This window comes from Jaculus jaculus, chromosome 6, assembly GCF_020740685.1.
Source record: "Jaculus jaculus isolate mJacJac1 chromosome 6, mJacJac1.mat.Y.cur, whole genome shotgun sequence".
In the NCBI taxonomy this organism is placed as follows: domain Eukaryota; kingdom Metazoa; phylum Chordata; class Mammalia; order Rodentia; family Dipodidae; genus Jaculus; species Jaculus jaculus.
In genome coordinates this window covers 153775926-153793627 of record NC_059107.1, presented here as the reverse complement: position 1 = coordinate 153793627, position 17702 = coordinate 153775926, and the positions used below count along the sequence as shown (strand labels likewise).

The window sequence follows — 17702 nt, the reverse complement described above, 5'->3', positions numbered from 1 at the left end:
TGAGGTGTGTCTGCGTGTCCATCAGCAGCTGAGGGCTGCCCTGCGTCCCAAAGGATGTCACCACCGTTCTGCTTAGCTGTTGAACTATGAGAGCTTGGGAGTCTCCTGGAGCTTAGGGACTGCCAGGCGGAGCAGCCAGCAGCCCTCACCCTTGGGGCTGTCAGGAGCGCTGGGTAGTTGTGAGCCCAGGAGTCGTTGGGCACGCCATCTTTTTCTTGATGAGGAGGAAGGGTTGGTGGGGTTGCGGCAGGCTTGGGTGGAGAGGCAGAGAGGTGGTAGCCTGGCAGTGAGCCGGGGAGGACTCATCTGAGCACAGAGGGCTGAGGCCCGGTGCATTCCAAAACAGAGAAAGACGAACACAGAAAGGGATCCAGAGTGCCGTGCTGTATAGAGACCAGCAAAGCTCAACAGAGATCATGACGCGGGAGACAGACTTGCAACGTCTGGTCACAGTTTCCAGTACAAGGTGTGACTGAGGCCATGCGTTCACATAGTGACACACGCAACAGGGTCTCAGTCACATTCCATTTACACGCATTTTCAGGCTCACCCATTTTTACTTTTGGTTTTTCGAGGTAGGGTCTCATTCTAGCCCAGGCTGAACTGGAATTCACTGTGTAGTCTCAGGTGGCCTTGAATTCTTGGTGATCCTCTTAACTTCTGCCTACCGAGTGCTGGGGTTAAAAGGTATGTGCCACCACGCCAGGCCTATCACTTTTTAAAAAATAATTTTAGAGGGCTGGAGAGATGGCGTAGCGGTTAAGCGCTTGCTGTGAAGCCTAAGGACCCCGGTTCGAGGCTCGGTTCCCCAGGTCCCACGTTAGCCAGATGCACAAGGGGGCGCACACGTCTGGAGTTCGTTTGCAGAGGCTGGAAGCCCTGGCGCGCCCATTCTCTCTCTCTCCCTCTGTCTTTCTCTCTGTGTCTGTCGCTCTCAAATAAATAAAAATTTTAAAAAAATATAAAAAAAATAATAATTTTAGAAAGAAAGAATTGGCAGGCCAGGGCCTCAGCCATGGCAATCAAACTCCAGGAGTTTGTGCCACCTAGTGGGCAAGTGCAATCTCGTGCTTGCCAGGGTTGATTCTGAGTTTCCTTGGTCTACCATGACGTTACCACAATCCCTGTGGCTTGTAACAGAAATTAGTTCTGTAGTCCAAGGAGGAGGTGTCAGCTCCAAGGGAGAATGCTTCCTGCTTCTTGTAGCCTCTGGGGCTCTGCACATTCCTCAACTGTGGTAGCGTCACTCCAGTCTCTGCTCGTCTTCACGCAGCCTTGCCTTGTATAGCTTTCAGAGTCTATTTAAAAGGTCTTAAAAACATTGGGGCCAAGGGTACATGCCTGTCATCCCAGCCTTTGGGAAGGAGAGGCAGGTTGGGTTGGAGAGATTGCTTAGCAGTTAAGGCACTTGCCTGAAAAGCCCAAGGACCCGGATCCAGGTTTGATTCCCCAGTATCTGTGTAAAACCTGATGCATAAGGTGGCCCATGGGTCTCAAGTTTGCAGTGGCTAGAGGCACTGGCACACCCACTCTCTTTCCCTCCCTCTTTCCCTCAAATAAATTATATATATATAATTTTTTTTTTTTTTCCGAGGTAGGGTTTCACTGTAGCTCAGGCTGACCTGTAATTCACTATGTAGTCTCAGGGTATCCTCGAACTCCTGGTGATCCTCCTACCTCTGCCTCTCGAGTGCTGGGATTAAAGGGTGTGTGCCACCATGCCAAGCTTTTTTGATTTTGGGGGTAGGGTCTCACTCTAGCCCAGGCTGACCTGGAATTCACTATGTAGTCTCAGGGTGGCCTCAAACTCACGGCAATTCTCCTAGCTCTGCCTCCCGAGTGCTGGGATTAAAGGCATGCACCACTATGTTCAGTCTTTTTTGAGGTAGGGTCTCACTTTAGCCCAGTCTGACCTGAAACGCATTCTATAGCTCCAGGCTGGTCTTCAAATCACAGAGATCCTCCTACCTCTGCTGGGAATAAAGGTGTGCACCACCATGCCAGGCTCTTGTCATTTTGTTTGTTTGTTTGTTTGTTTGTTTTGAAGCAGCATCTCATTCTAGCCCATGCTGACCTGGAATTCACTGTGTAGTCTCAGGATGGCCTTCAGTGCGCAGCTATCCTCCTACCTCTGTCTCCCAAGTGCTGGGATTAAAGGTTTGCACCACCACACCTGGCTGATTGTGTCATTCTTTTTATTTTTTGTTTGTTTTTAGTTATTTGAAAGCAACAGAGAGAGAGAGAGGCAGAGAGTGAGAGAGAGAATGGGCGCGCTAGGGCTTCCAGCCACTGCAAACGAACTCCAGAAACGTGAGCTCCCATGTGCATCTGGCTAACGTGGATCCTGGGGAATCGAGCCTCGAACCGGGGTCCTTAGGCTTCACAGGCAAGCGCTTAACCACTAAGCCATCTCTCCAGCCTAAATTGTGTCATTCTTATACTTAGTTCTAACCCTTCTTCAAAGTTTACATTTGTATTTGTGGGCCTGGTGTCCCCTCTGAGCACAGAAAAGTAGTGCTGTCTTAGGGATGAGGCTGACAGCCAGTGGCTGGGAGAAGTGCTTGCCCCTCCCCCTCCCACGTGGTCACTGGGGCTGTCGGCATGGGCTGCCGTCCGTCCCCTGCCCCAGCTTTGCAGACCTGCTGGTCTCTGCTGGTCGTGTGCTTGATTTCAGAAGCTCGTATCGCATGCTCAGTTGGAAGATCCACGTGCCCTCCTCAGTCACTGTGTTGTGGATCTTCTCTGAAAAGTTCACTCCAACATCTGGAAGAAGAGTTTATTTCCCAGGGACCGAAGGTGGGATTGCTCTCCAAAGTAGCTGCTATGTTAAGCTCAGATTCCACTTTCGTTTTGTAGCGTTCATGGCCGAGGGGAGGGACAAGCGAGCAAGCGGGCAGCTGGTTTCCAGAAACAGGACGTGACAGTTAGCATGTGCAGCCTGTAGGATTCAAGACAGTCTCTCAAATCCTACCTACGAATCAACACACACATGAATCATGTAGCCGGGTCGTCCTAACCATGAGCTCTATTTTACTCTATTTTAGTCTAAACTGTCCTTCCCTCTTACCATTCCTTGGGGTGCTCCCTAGACCTGTCTTTGGGAGTCCTTCAGCTGCTGGCAGAGGTAAGTTCAGCTCCGTGGCAGTTAACTCTTACAGTGACTCAGTGCACCAGTCCAACCTTCAGCTTCTCTTCCACGACACCCTGAAAAAGAGAAACCAGCAGAGAGGTGGGTGCCTGTTCTGGGGCACCCAGTGCAGTAATCAGCTTCTTCTCCCCAGGGTGGGTTGACCATGGTGGCCAGGTGCCCTGGTGCTGACCCCTTCACTCTCCACTAGGTGGCGCTGGTGTTCTCCGTCAGACTCTCAAAGCGGCTCAGGCTAGCTCCTCACGCCTTGGGGTCACCTGCTCAGTGGCTGTAATTGCTTCTGCATCAAAGATATGTGCTAAGCTATCAACCCCTGAGCAGGAGGAACAAACAGCCTAGGAGACATTGCTTGGGATGTCATTGATCCAGCCAAACTGTCCTATAGCAGGTCTTCAGGGCGTCCAGGTGGGATGGGCTGTACTCATGTCCCTGGGGTTAGAAACCTCCTGCTTCCTGTCATCCAGCCTGAGACTATATTCAACAGTCTATGAGAAGCTGGAGAGTGGCTCAGCAGTTAAGGACATTTGCGTGCGAAGCTTGACAACCAGGGTTCGAATCTCCAGTACCCACATGCAGCCAGAGGCACAAAGTGGCACATGTATCTGGAGTTTGTTTGCAGTGGCAGGAGGCCATGGCATGCCCATTCTCTCTCTCTCAAATAAATAAATAAATAAATAAATAAATAAATAAATAAATAAACAGATAGATAGATAGATAGATAGATAGATAGATAGATAAGATTATATGAGAGCCGGGTGTGGTGGCACACATCTTTAGTCTCAGCATTCAGGAGGCAAAGGTGGGAGGATTGCTGTGAGTTTGAGGCCAGCCTGGGGCTACAGAGTGAGATCCAGGTCAGCCTGGGCTAGAGAGACACTGTCTCTCAGAAAAAAAATTAAGAGTCTATGAATGTCCAGTCCGTTCTGCACTCCAGCCAGAGTGTCCACGTCCCTGTAGGCTCCGGCTCATGTGGACATTTGACTTTGTTCATTGTCTCACTACAGCTTTCTCTGGCTGTCACTCTACAGGCATGCTGATAAGAGGCAGAAGAATTAGGAGTCTTTAGCGAAAAATGGCCAAAGACAACTGGAAGCAAGGAAGCAATGGTCCCAGGCATCTAGTGTCAGCTGCTTGATCTTGTCCTGAGCCTTGACTCACCCTCTGTGGTGTGGGGTTAAGGCCACTGCCTCTCCTGATTTCCTCAGTTTTCTAACCTACAAAGCCTCAGCACATCCCCCATAGCATGTGCCACAATTTCACATTGATTTGAAAAATACTGGAATATTTGGATCTTAGGGAATGGTTACAAAACCCCAGTGAAATGGTTAACTGTAGTGTGTGTCCTGTGTTGTCACCCGGTGTCCCTCCCTCGAGAGCTGCGTGGGGCTGGCCATCAGCCCCCACGGATGATAGTCTAGGGTGAAAAGTCCTGATGGAAAGGTCGGGTTGCTCCCTGGGGTCCACCCAGCCCCCTCATGGCTCCTTCTCCCCGGGGCAAAGCGAAGAAGTCCCCCAGCGTGATTGGCGGCTGCAGGGCTGTGGTGGAGAGAGCAGGGGCTTGGGATCCTCCCACCAAGGTGTGATGGGAGCACAACACGGGGCACGGAGGAGTCTGCATGGAGGATGCCGGGAGCCTCCGAGAGGAGCGGGGCTCCTGGCAGAAGAACCCAGGTAGGCAGGTGTCCAGGCACCATGTACGCTGTCGTCAGTAGCACCGTGATCAGCCCCAACAGGCTCCAGAGCTGCTGGGAGGAGGGAGGAGACAGATATACTGGGGACAGGGCTGGGCAGAGATTGGCAGGTTCGGGGAGTGATCTACAGAGGTTCCCACAGGCTGTGATGGGGGGCGTTCTTGAGATGGAGTGGGTAGAGAAAGATCTGGAGTATTGAACCTGAGGCTCTGAGTGGGTTGGCAAGGAGGGTGGCGCTGAGGGTGATGCCTAGCAGGCGGTGTGTCTGCTGTGCTGTTTGGACCATGGTGGGACCTTCCCTTCCAGTGCTGGGTGGATCAGGCTGAGGCTGCGTCTGGTTATGCCTCAGATGCACAGCTGGGGACCGAGACCCCACTGTAAGGACAGAGGAGTCCCTGGCACACTCGGCCAGGGGAAGGTAAGTTGGGGAATGCATGTACTCTCAGAATGGCCTTCAAGGTGCAGCGATCCTCCTACCTCTGCCTCCTGAGTGCTGGGATTAAAGGCGTGCCCACCACCCAGCCTCTTTTTTTTTTTTTTTTCCTGGTTTTCCTAGGTAGAGTCTCACTCTAGCTCAGGCTGACCTGGAATCCACTATGTAGTCTCAGGGTGGCCTTGAACTCACGGTGATCCTTGTACCTCAGCCCAAATGCTGGGATTAAAGACATGCACCACCACGCCCGGCTGTTTTTCCTTTTCTCAGAGACCATGAACCCCAGGCTTATAGGCCTGTGCCATGAGGCATGGTGTAGTGGTTTGAGTCAGATGTTCCCCATGAGCTCATGTTCTCTGAATGTTCTCCCCTGGCCCCCAGCCTGAATTTGTCTCACCGTCCAGCTGCTGTTGTCCACCTGCTATGGCAGAGGTGACGTCCAGCCTCTGCTCATGCCATGCTTTCCCCTGCCATCATGCAGCTTCTCAAGACTATGAGCCAAAACAAATATTTTCCTCCCATCAGCTGCTTTGATCAGGTGCTTCACTTTGACTTGCAACAAAAGGTAACTACAGGGGCTGGAGAGATGGCTTAGTGGTTAAGTGCTTGCCTGTGAAGCCTGAGGACCCCGGTTCGAGGCTCGGTTCCCCAGGTCCCACGTTAGCCAGATGCACAAGGGGGCGCACACGTCTGGAGTTCGTTTGCAGAGGCTGAAAGCCCTGTTGCGCGCATTCTCTCTCTCCCCCTCTATCTGACTTTCTCTCTGTGTCTGTTGCTCTCAAATAAATAAATAAAAAATTAAAAAAAAAAAAAGGTAACTACAGCATCTGGCACAAAGCCAGAAAAATGCAAATGTTTAAACTCACCATTTTTTTTTGTTGTTGTTGTTGTTTGTTTGTTTCCATTTCAGAGTCAGAGGGCCGGTGTTGGCCTCCATTTTGCCCACCAAGAGCCTGATAGGTGGAGCCAGGATTAGCAAACCTGCCAACCCCAGCTGGCTGCTGCTCACCTGCGTGGTGGGCTGGGAGGTAACCCAGTAGAAGTGGGGGACCTCAGGTGTTGGAATCAGATGCCATGGGGTGGGGGGGCTGTGGGGCGGCAAGGGGCCAGGATGGAAATGTCACATGGTGGCATGATGGTAGAAGCACTTCCAGGAAAGGCCCCTGGAGGTAGGAGAAGAGACCACTGTCATGGACGCAAGGTGGCCTCGAAGGTGCGTGGCAGAGGGCAAATGGTTATCAGGGAGGGGCGGCAGCTGGTGTGCTGGCTGAAGAGGCTTGAACTTGACCATAAGAGGCCATTAAGGAGTCTTAATCCCTTCCTTCCCTGACCGGGGAGGAGGCCCTACAAGCCACCGAGGGAGGCTTTGCTGCTGAGCTCCGCTCAGGCTGCAGCTGGGGAAGCGCGATCTCCTATCTGGGCCATGCAGCTGGGCCAGGTGCAGGGCAGGGCAGGCTTCCTCTGAGCTTCCCCCCAAAACCACCCCTCTCCTCCCTAGAATAGCCTTTCTGGGAACTGAGCACCCACAGTCTCATTAGAAGAGGCTCCCTGTACACCCAAGATGGGGCCTGTGACAAGGTCAGAGTGAGATCAAGGGGACCCGGAAAGGTGAGGACCCAGGGTGCAGATGGGGGGATCACATAGGCCCCCAGTTCTTTCTGCCTGCCTGCCTTTCAGATGCCTGGATGGTTCCTGGTCGCATGGTCTCAGGGCACCCCCCTCCCCCTGTCTTGGGTCTTGCAGTCTGAGAAGCAGAAAGCAGGAGGGAGGAACAGCCAGGTCTCTTGTCCCCGTCCTTCAGAAGCTGTCCCCTGGTGTCTGGTGTGGGTCAGGACTCAGTCACAATGTCCCTCTGAACTTAGGGTCTGGAAGCTCATCCCTCGGGGGGAGGGGCAATGTCTAGAGATGAGAATTGGGGAGAAAGTAAAGGGTAAAAGAATGAAGAAGTGGGGGGCTTTGCTTACGAATCAACTTTTCCACCCCAGCAGGTTGGGCAGTCACAGACACAGTATAGGGATAACAGGAGAGAATATGACTCTATCTCTTTCACAAAAGAGAAGAATATTGATGTATTAGAGAGACAGAGAGAAATAAAGAGAGAGAATGGGCGCTCTTTGGCCTCTAGCCACTGCAAACGAATCCCAGTCACATGTGCCACCTTGTACATCTGGCTTATGTGAATTCTGGGGAGTCGAACCTGGGTCCTTAGGCTTCACAGGCAAGTGCCTTAACTGCTAAGCCATCTCTCCAATCCCTCACTCTCAATTTTTAAAATTTATTTATTTATATATATATATATATATTTATTATTAGAGACAGAGAGAAGGAGAGAGACGGAGAGAGAAAGAGAGAGAGAGAGAATGAGGATGGGTGCACCAGGGCCTCCAATCACTGCAAGGGAACTCCAGACACATGTGCCACCTTGTGTATCTGGCTTATGCAACCTGGGGAATTGAATCTGGGTCCTTAGACTTCGCAGGCAAGCACCTCAACTGCTAAGCCATCTCTGCAGCCTTCACTCTTGATTTTGTTGTTGTTTTTTCGAGGTAGAAGCAAGCAGGGTGTGGGGTTTCGGAGAGCACAGAGACAGCAATGAATTTCCCAAGACAGGGGCCTGACATGGGGCGCAAGGCGTTGGCAAAGAGGGGAAGTCATCCACAGTACATGTATGCGCGGAGTGCATCCGGCTGCGTACTCAAGGGAGTGGAGTCTAGTCTTTGAAAAGGTGAGGTGTGACTCTGGACAGTGTGGCTTTGTGTCCTACTATAACCCTTTTGTGAAAACTTGGGGGTCTTGGCTAACCTTAGTGGTCATTCCTTCTTTAAAATGGGCTGGAGAGATAGAGCAGCGGTTAAAGTGCTTGCCTGCAAAGGCTGAAGCGCTGAGTTCGATTCCCCGGTACCCATATAAGGCCAGATGCATAAGGTGGTGCATGCATCTGAAATTTGTTTGTTGTGGCTGGAGGCCCTCACATGCCATTCTCTCTCTGTGTGTATCTATAAATAAATAAAAAATTTTAAATGGGGTCTCAGTGGTCCTCATCTCATGGAGTGTTTGATCACTTCATAAGGTATGTGTAAAGTACCATGCACATCACATGCAATAAATATTAGCTAACATTATCAATTCATACATGTGTGGCTATTTCCAGTAGCTGCCAAAACATTCTTCCTCCTCTTTCCTTCAGTGTGAAAACTGGTATATTTTATTTTTTTTAATTTATATTTATTTCAGACAGAGAAATAGGGAGCAGGGAGAGAGAGAGAGAGAGAGACTGAGAATGAACATACCAGGACCTCTAGCCACTGCAAACAAACTCCAGATGCATGTGCCACCTTGTGCATCTGGCTTGCGTGGGACCTGGAGAATTGAACCTGGGTCCTTATAGGCTTCGCAGGCAAGTGCCTTAACCACTAAGCCATCTCTCCAGCTCACGGCTGTGTTTTGAGCTGGCCACTTGCTCCTTGGGCACTAACAGGACAGGAGAGCTTTGTCTAAGGGAGAGGAGCCAGAGCCAGGATGACTGGCTTCTGCAGGGACCAGGGTGGTCCCTTTGACTCTTGGTAGGCACCCTGAAGGGAACCATGGGATACCTGGCCCTGGCCTCTTGCCCTCCTGCAGTGGCCCCACTCCACTCCACAGTGTGTTTTCTTCTCCTTGTAGCCTGGACACCCAGTGGCGAGCTGTAAGCAAACCCCGGAGATCCCCTTGCTAGCACCATGGACCCAGCAACACTGACCACCTCAGCGGGTAGTCAAGGTAGGTCCTCCTTTTTCCTGCTTCCTTCTTGTGGCCTAGGACCTGTGGGGAGGGGGGCTCCCCACTGAGCACCTGCTGAGGAGTTAGGGATTAAGAAGGGGAGCCCCAAGCCGGGCTCTTGGGAGGCGGAGGTAGGAGGATCATCATGAGTTTAAGGCCACCCTGAGACTACATAGTGGATTCCAGATCAGCCTGAGCTAGAGTGAAACCCTGCCTTGAAAAACCAAACAAAAAAAAGAAGAAGAAGAAGAAGAAGGAGGAGGAGGAGGAGGAGGAGGAGGAGGAGGAGGAGGAGGAGGAGGAGGAGAAGAAGGGGAGCCTTAAGGAGACCAAGGGAAGCCTCTGGACACCAGCTCTATGGGCTCCTCTTCCTAGCTCTGTCCTAGGGGACATGGCCCAGGGGTCATCTTCTCCTTACCCTGCCTCCTCAGGTGGGGCCAGGACAGCCTGGGAAATGGAAGAGAGCAGAGGAGAATTGTGGGGTGTTGGGAGGTTGGGGGGTGGGGTGGGGAAGGGAGAGGAGGTGGGCAGGAGGCAGAGGGGTGGGGATAGAGGTAGACTGCCACCCAGAGGCTTCCGCTCTCACAACTCCACACTGCTCCCAGCTGACTGTGGGGTGCTGCCACGGAGACACCTCTCCTCCAGCTCAGGGACCCCCACTGCCTTTAGTGGTCAGCCGGAAGAATGACTTAGGGCGTCTCCACACTGAGCCATGTGTGACTCTTGTCCCTGCCGTCTGTGTGAACTGGAGCTCCTCGCTCCCCTCCCCTCCCGCCACCTCCCCTGCACCATGCGAACAGTGTGTCCCCATGTTGTTCGGAGGCTCAGGTACAGCACATCAATGTCCCCCGCATAGCAGGCCTTTCCTTGTGATGGTTCTCTCTCTCTCTCTGTCTTTCTCTCCCTGGACCACTTAATCCCAAGTGATCTCCCCCCACCTCAAGTTGTGTCAAGGCACCCACCCTGCATTGCTAAGGACAAGCACCCCTTACAGGCAGGGCCTGATGCTAAGTTTCTCATGTGAAAGAATTGTCTGAAGTTGGAACAGAAACCAAACCGTTACAGGGTATTTGAACCCCAATCCCTGGGTGCTGGGGTGCCCAAGTCCCAAATTTGTGCTTGTATTTAACCAAAGAATTGAACAAACCAAACTGAGAGCTATATTTATTGAAGTACAGAACCGGAGGAAGGAAAATGAATACACCCACGTGGTCTGGGAGCCCGCGTGGTGAGCCCCGAAGAAACGTTGACAGGAGATTCGGAGAGAAAATGAAAGAAAGTCCAGAGAGCTCCCGCTATGCGGAGGCCGGGCGGGGCTTGAGAGCCCTTGTGGGAGTAGGGGATCAGGGGCTTTCTAACCTGTCTCAGCCCAGCTGGGCCGAGAGACGGGGAAGGTTCCGGAGTGATGGTCAGGCAGCCCTGAGAGAGGCTTGGCCCCTGGTTCACATCTACCACTTTATTGTGGTGTGTGTGTGGGGGGGGGGCAGGGTTTCATCTTTTGCCTCTAGTGGGCCAGAGTGAGGCTCAGGTGATTGGTCTGGGCTAGGGGCTGGCTCAGGAAGAGGCCAGCCATGATGCTAGGCTCTGGGGGCTGAAATTGTCCGACCACAATGTCTGAATGCTAGGAAAGGGGACCTCCCTCCCAGAAGGGGGCTCAGGTTGTTTGTGGACAAACAGACCTAGGGAACTCCTTTAGACAAGAGCTAAGAAGTCAGGTCATCCTTTGATCTCTGGCAAAGTGGAGATTGCAAGGGCAGACATTCCTGCCTCTACTTTCAGGGGTCCAGTCACCCTAACTGCCTAACAAAGCTACCTGACTCCCTCTCAAAACAACCTCCATCTAGGAACAGTCCTCCACCCAGCCTAGCCCCCTAAGTCCCCTAAGTCCTCAAGACTGTGTCTTGCACCCACCCCCTCAGGCGCTCCGGCCACCAAGTCACTTGTCCAGCTCTTCATCAGTTGCAGAGTGTCGGGACATGTTGACGAATAAGGGCGAGAGGAAATGTTAGGGGCTAGGAACTCCCAGCAGGTCCTGGGATCCTTGAAGGAGCACAGGAGGTGAGTGGGTTTCTTAGGCAACGTCTCCCTTTTAAGTTAACTGAGGAGCCTGGGCTCACGGGTGCCACTGGGGAGCCAGGATCCTGAGCATGGAGAGATCGCAGGATCAGATGGGAGGGTTCACACCCTGCCTCCCCCACCTACCTGCACAGCATCGGCAGGATGATTCCCCTTCACTCACTAGCTTTATTCAGACCTCTGCAAAGGAACTCCAGACACATGTGCTACTTTGTGTGTCTGGCTTTATATGGGCACCGGGGAATCAGGCTTTGCAAGCGAGGGCCTCTAACCAATGCACTATCTCTGCAGCCCCCTTACTTACTGCTTAAAGGCCCCGTCTCCAAGTGCAGACACTGTGAGTCACAACTTTCACATGTGAACTAGGGGGACAACATTCAGCCGCTGGCACCGAATCCCCATGGCTAGACGTTCAGGAACATGGCGTTCAAAGCTCGTCTGCACCATCCCCTGACCTCAGCCTTCTTCCTTTCCAAGTAGAGAGAAGCGTGGTGGAGGAAGCCACGGAGTTTCTCCAGCACGCGGGGAACAGAGAGGACCTGCAGCTGCTGCTGGCCGAAGACGGAGCCTGGGAGGCGTTCGTGGCAGAGGCCGAGTTGTCCAGGTCACCTGCAGCTGGGCGCGCCTGGCTGCGTTTTCTGTGTGTCTCCCCCTGACCCTCTGCCTCTGGGTGGTACTGCCTCATTCATGCCACGCCTTCCGCGCTCAGCCCCTCGCCCACCTGCCAGTCATATCTGCGCCTATCTAGAACCATGCTTTCCAAATGTTCCAGACTCTCCCAAACCATGACGTGGAGAACCACCCCAAGGCTAGATCGCGTTCTGTCTCCAAGGCTGACTTGGGGTTTCCCTCCTTCTCCTGGCCTTTGTCCCCTTCTCCCCATCTTCCTCTTCCTCTCACCTTCCTCTCCTTCTCCTCTTCCTCCTCTCACGGTCAATGTCTTTGCTCTCCAGCTCTCTTGACATCAGAAATAACACCAAAACTTCCTCCGCACACCACACTGTCAAGGTTGAGCATCTTCCTTGGGCTGGGAAGATGGCGTAGTGGTTAAAGGCACTTGTCTGCAAAGCTTAGTGATCCAGGTTCAATTCCCAAGCCACCCACATAAGCCAGATGCAAAAAGTGGTGCAAATGTCTGGTGTTCATTTGAATGGCAAGGGTCCCTGGCATCCTCATGCACACAAGTGTACAAATAAATACTTTAAAATATTTTTTAAAAAAATTTTATTTATTTGAGAGAGAGAAAGAGGCAGATAGAGAGAAAGAGAGAATGGGCACACCAGGGCCTCTAGCCACTGCAAGTGAACTCCAGATGCAGTGTTCCCTTATGCATCTGGCTTATGTGGGTCCTGGGGCATTGAACCAGGTCCTTAGGCTTCTTCGGCAAGTGCCTTAACCGCTAAGCCATTTCCCCAGCCCTAAAAACATTTTTTAATTATTTGTTTGCAAGTAGAGAGAGATAGAAGAGAGATAGACAGAGAATAGGCATGCCAGGGTCTCCAGCTGCTGCAAACGAACTCCAGGTGCAAGTGCCCTTTGTGCATCTGGCTTTACCAGTACCGAGGAGTTGAACCCTGGTCATTAGGCTTTGCAGGCAAGTGTTTTAACTGCTGTTCCATCTCTCCAGTCATCCATATATATATATATAATTTATTTATTTATATATTTGACAGAGATAGAATAGGCATACAAGGACCTCCAGCCACTGCAAATGACCTCTAGACACGTGTGCCACCTTGTGCATCTGGCTAATGTGGATCCTGGGAATCAAACCTGAGTCCTTTGGCTTTGCAGGCAAATGCCTTAACCGCTAAGCAAACCCTCCAGCCCCAATATATACATACATACATACGTATATATATATATATATACGTATGTATGTATGTATATGCATATATACATATATATTCATATATATGTGTGTGTATGTTTATATATTAAATATATTATATATATATTAAATATATATGAAGTATAAATACATATATTTTAAAGGTTGAACATTCTTTATGGGAGATACTTAGGAGTACTGGTGCTTCAAATCCTGGAACTTACCTGATTTTGAAATGTTTATGACTATATAATAATGTATCTAACATGAAATTCACTTAGATTTGATTATACCTCATGAAAACAGTAATTTTAGGAGCTGGAGAGATGGCTCAGCATTTAAGGCATTTGTCTGTGAAGCCTAAGGACCCAGGTTTGATTTCCCAGGACCCACGTAAGTCAGATGCACAAGGTGGTGCACGCGTCTGGAGTTCATGTGCAGTGGCTGGAGGCCTTGGCATGCATGTTCTTTTTGTATCTGCCAATCTCTCTCTCTCTCTCTCTCAAAATAGATAAACAAATAAAAGTTTTTTCTTAAAACAGCAATTTCATAAATCTTTTGTTGTTGTTGTTTGTTTGTTTTTTCAAGGTAGGGTCTTTTCTCTAGCGTAGGCCGACCTGGAATTCCCTATGTAGTCTCAGGGTGGCCTTGAACTCATGTGATCCTCTGACCTCTGCCTCTTGTGTGCTGTAATTAAAGGCATGTGCCCCCCCTACCCAGCCAAGTTTATAAATTTAAAAAATATATATTTCTATTAATAAGAGAGAAAGAGAGAGAGAATTGGCATGCCAAGGCCTCCAGCCCCTGTGCTTTAACTCCAAACATGTGTGCCACCTTTTGTGCACTGCCCAACCTTGCACTTGTGCGTCTGGCTTACGTGGGGCCTGGGGAATGCAACATGGGTCCTTAAGCTTCGCAGACCTTCACTACTAAACCATCTCTCCAGCCCAAGTTTATAAACCTTTCTAATGCTCCTACATTGGCTGTGACCTTTCCTGTGGTATCGAGTGTGGAACTTTCCACTGTGACTCAGTGAAAAAGTGCTCATCAGGCTTCAGCTGCTGGGGCTGGGAAGGTAGCTCGGTCAGTAAAGTGCTTGCTGTACAAGCACAGAGGGCCCTAGTTCGAGTCCCAGAACCCACGTAAAAGAGCCAGGTGTGGTGCTCCCTCACCCCCCCCCCCCCCCGTAATCCCAGCACGGACGAGGCAGAGACGGGAGGATCCCTGGGGCTGGTCTAGACTACTTACTTGGCGAGCTCCAGGCCACTGAGAGGCCCTATCTCGACCAAAAGTGGAGCGTTCCAGAGGAAGGACAGCAGAGGCTGTCCTCTGGCCTCTACAGGAATATGGCCATGTGTACTTGTGCACCGCCCCCCCCCCCGCACCCTCTCCACAGAGTTCGGAGTCTTTCACATTTGGGATTTTCACCCTGAGATTTCACTCTGAAGAGTCTTCTAGCCACCGTCTTGGACAAGTGCGGGCATTCTTGGCAGGCAGGACATCACGGGACCCGCCGATTGCTTCTCCATAGCTGAAGCAAAGGGGAGCTTTCTTTCTGGGACAGTGAACCTTTCACAACAAACTAACGTTCCCTGAATTAAGGGTGATTGGGGCTGTAGCACCTCTCCCAGCATTCACTTAAACCAACAGAGTCTCTGCTTTAATAAATGCTTTGTTGTAATGGTGTGGACCTTGAGTGACAAGGCTCTTTTCTGAATGTCTGCCACTGAAGAGCACCTTCAAATGCTTCAAAAGAGTTTTACTCTTCATCCTTTATTGACTAAGGAGCATGATGCGTCTATGATTGCCACATTCACCATAAAAAAAAAAAAAATCCTTATACCTATCTGTAAAATCCCACTTGATTCAAAACCAAAGCTCTATTATTTGTACAGGACAGATCTTTTTTTTTTTTTTTTTCTGGTTGTTCAAGGTTGGGTCTCACTTTAGCCTAAGCTGACCTGGAGTTCACTATGTAGTCTCAGGGTGGCTTTGAACTCACAGCAATCCTCCTACCTCTGCCTCCTGAGCACTGGGATTGAAGGTGTGTGCCACCATGCCTGGCAAGACAGATTTTATAAAACCATTTTACAGAGAAGCAAGCTGTCTTTGCTTTTTGTAGTGCTGGGAACTGAATCCAAGGCCTTGAGAATGCTAGATAAGCACTCTGCCACTGAACTGTATCCTTAGCAAATGCATCTTTCTTTCTTCTATTTTTTTATTTTATTTTATTTATTTATTTTTTATTTATTTGATTATTTGAGAGTGACAGAGAGAGAAAGAGGCAGATAGAGAGTGAGAGAGAGAATGGGCGCGCCAGGGCTTCCAGCCACTGCAAACGAACTCCAGACGCGAGCGCCCCCTTGTGCATCTGGCTAACGTGGGACCTGGGGAACCGAGCCTCGAACCGGGGTCCATAGGCTTCACAGGCAAGCACTTAACCGCTAAGCCATCTCTCCAGCCCTATTTTTTTTGTTTTTTAAGGTAAGCTCTCACTCCAGCCCAGGCTGATCTGGAATTCACTATGTAGTCTCAAACTGGCCTCAGACTCATAGAGATCCTCCTACCTCTACCTCCTGAGTGCTGGGAACTGAGCACCCACAGTCTCATTAGAAGGGGCTCCCTGAACACCCAAGATGGGGCCTGTGACAAGGTCAGAGTGAGATCAAGGGGACCCAGAAAGGTGAGGACCCAGGGTGTAGATGGTTGTAGCAGTGCTGGTGTGTGTGTGTGGGGTCACTCAGGCCCCCAATTCTTTCTGCCTGCCTGCCTTTCAGATGCCTGGATGGCTCCTGGTCACATGGTCTCAGGGCACCTCCCTGTCTTGGGTCTTGCAGTCTGAGAAGCAGAAACCAGGGTTTCAATCTAGCCCAGGATGACCTGGAATTCACTATGTAGTCTCAGGGTAGCCTCAAACTCATGGTGATCCTCCTATCTCTGCCTCCCAAGTGCTGGGATTAAAGATATGCACCACCATGCCTGGCTATCCATCTTTCTTTATTTTTAAAATATTTATTTAGACAGAGAGAAAGAGGCAGATAGATCCATAGACAGACTGACAGACAGACAGATAGATAGAGTGAGCATGGGCATGCCAGGGCCTCCTGCCCCTACAAATGAACACGTGCAGTTTTGTGCATCTGGCTCTACATGGGTACTCGGGAATTGAAGTTGGGCCATCGGGGTTTGCAGACAAGCGCCTTTTAACTGCTGAGCCATCTCTCCAGCCCCTAAGCCATCTTGCTTAGTCGCTCACCGTGTTCTGTTGCAGGGCGGAGGCGGACGCCTTACGTGAAGCTCTGGCCGAGCTCACGGCGAACATGGCTGAGGAGGACAAAGACCGACTCACCAGTGACCTGCAGGATCAGGAGCAGTTTGTGGTCGCCTTTCCGCAAGTGAGAGTGGAGCTGGAGGAGCACATAGGGAAGCTCCGCACCCTCGCAGACAAGGTGGACAGGCTACACAGGGACTGCACCATTTCCAACGTGGTGGCCGACTCCACCAGTGCCATCTCTGGAGTCTTGACCCTCCTGGGCCTGGCTCTGGTGCCCGTGACAGCAGGGGTCAGCCTGGTGCTCCTGTCCACGGGGATGGGGCTGGCGGCGGCGGCGGCCATCACTAGCATTTCCACCAGCATCGTGGAGCACTCGAACAAGCTGTCAGTCAAAACGGAAGCCAGCCGCCTGGTGACAACCAGCATGGACAGGGTGAAGGTGGTCGCGGAGGCTGTGGTTGACTCCATGCCCAAGCTCCACTCCCTATCCAAGAACTGCATCCGCGTGCTGCAAAGCATCGAGAAGACCATCCAAGCCATCAAGCTTTCCAGAGCCAACCCAGCCCTAGCAGCCAGGGCCAGGCAGCTCCTGACCATTGGGAGAGTTTCCGTCCAGCATGGTAAGCAGGCCAAAAAAGCCGTTGGAGGAACTGCTCTGGCAGTGAGCAGAGGAGCCCGGATCATGGGTGCAGCCACGGCCGGTGTCACCCTTCTTGTGGATGTGGTCAGCCTTGCGAAAGGGTCCAAGCATTTGCGCAAGGGGGCAAAAGCCAAGCTGGCCGGAGAGCTTCGGCGGCAGGCTCAGGACCTGGAGGTGAAGCTGGGGGAGCTCGTGCGGCTCCACGAAAGTTTGCAGTCAGCCTGACCAGCTTAGTAACATGTCCCCTGCCCCAAGAGGGACAGAGGTCAGGGAAGAGGTGCTGGGCAGAGACGTGGAGAAACAGAGGTGTTTCGTGGGAGGGGGAAGAGGATGAGGTTAAGACGGGACTTTGGCGTGTCTGCGGCCGAGCACAGCAAGGTTAATGTGGTCAGCAAGCGGGTCAAGGAGAAGGCAGGAGCCAGATGCCAGAAATAAATAGTAAGTGGGTACTAGAATGGGACACAGTTTCATTTTGGCACAAAAGACACTTTGGGGGGCATGGATAAGGAGGGGGCCTGCAAAGAGAAAGCCAATACAATGAAAGACCTAAATACAAAAGAGACCCCGAGTTAGAAGGTAGGAGAAGACACAGGGCAATTCACCCTCGCCCGTGGAGGTGGTGATGTCAGTGGTGGAAACGACGTTGAGGGCGGTGGTGGGTGACAGCAGAGTGGGTGAAGTCCTTGGTAAGGGGTCAGCCCTTGGGACCAGTGAAAGTCCAGTGACTTTATGCCGTGCTCAGGCAGTAGTTGATTTGGATGGGAAGGGGTGTCTTAGAAAGCCCATTTGAGGCGGGGCATGGTGGCACATGTCTTTAATCCCAGCACTCAGGAGGTAGAGGCAGGAGGAT

At 51.4% G+C, this 17702-nt stretch overlaps 1 protein-coding gene across 1 annotated transcript; it reads left to right on the top strand.

The window, feature by feature from the left end:
• Nucleotides 1-4764: 4764 nt before the first annotated feature.
• On the top strand, nt 4765-17077 carry LOC101600878 (apolipoprotein L2). Its single transcript, XM_012948690.2, has 3 exons — nt 4765-4819; nt 11588-11711; nt 16210-17077. The coding sequence occupies exons 1-3, from the start codon at nt 4765-4767 to the stop codon at nt 17075-17077; spliced, it is 1047 nt and encodes a 348-aa protein (XP_012804144.2).
• Nucleotides 17078-17702: the final 625 nt, after the last annotated feature.

Bases quoted from the DNA above. Each gene is read 5' to 3' on its own strand.
- LOC101600878 (XM_012948690.2), top strand. From the start codon at position 4,765: ATGGAGGATGCCGGGAGCCTCCGAGAGGAGCGGGGCTCCTGGCAGAAG. The intron at 4,820-11,587 runs GTAGGCAGGTGT...CTTTCCAAGTAG, and splicing joins CTCCTGGCAGAAGAACCCAG to AGAGAAGCGTGGTGGAGGAA. The intron at 11,712-16,209 runs GTCACCTGCAGC...GTTCTGTTGCAG, and splicing joins GCAGAGGCCGAGTTGTCCAG to GGCGGAGGCGGACGCCTTAC.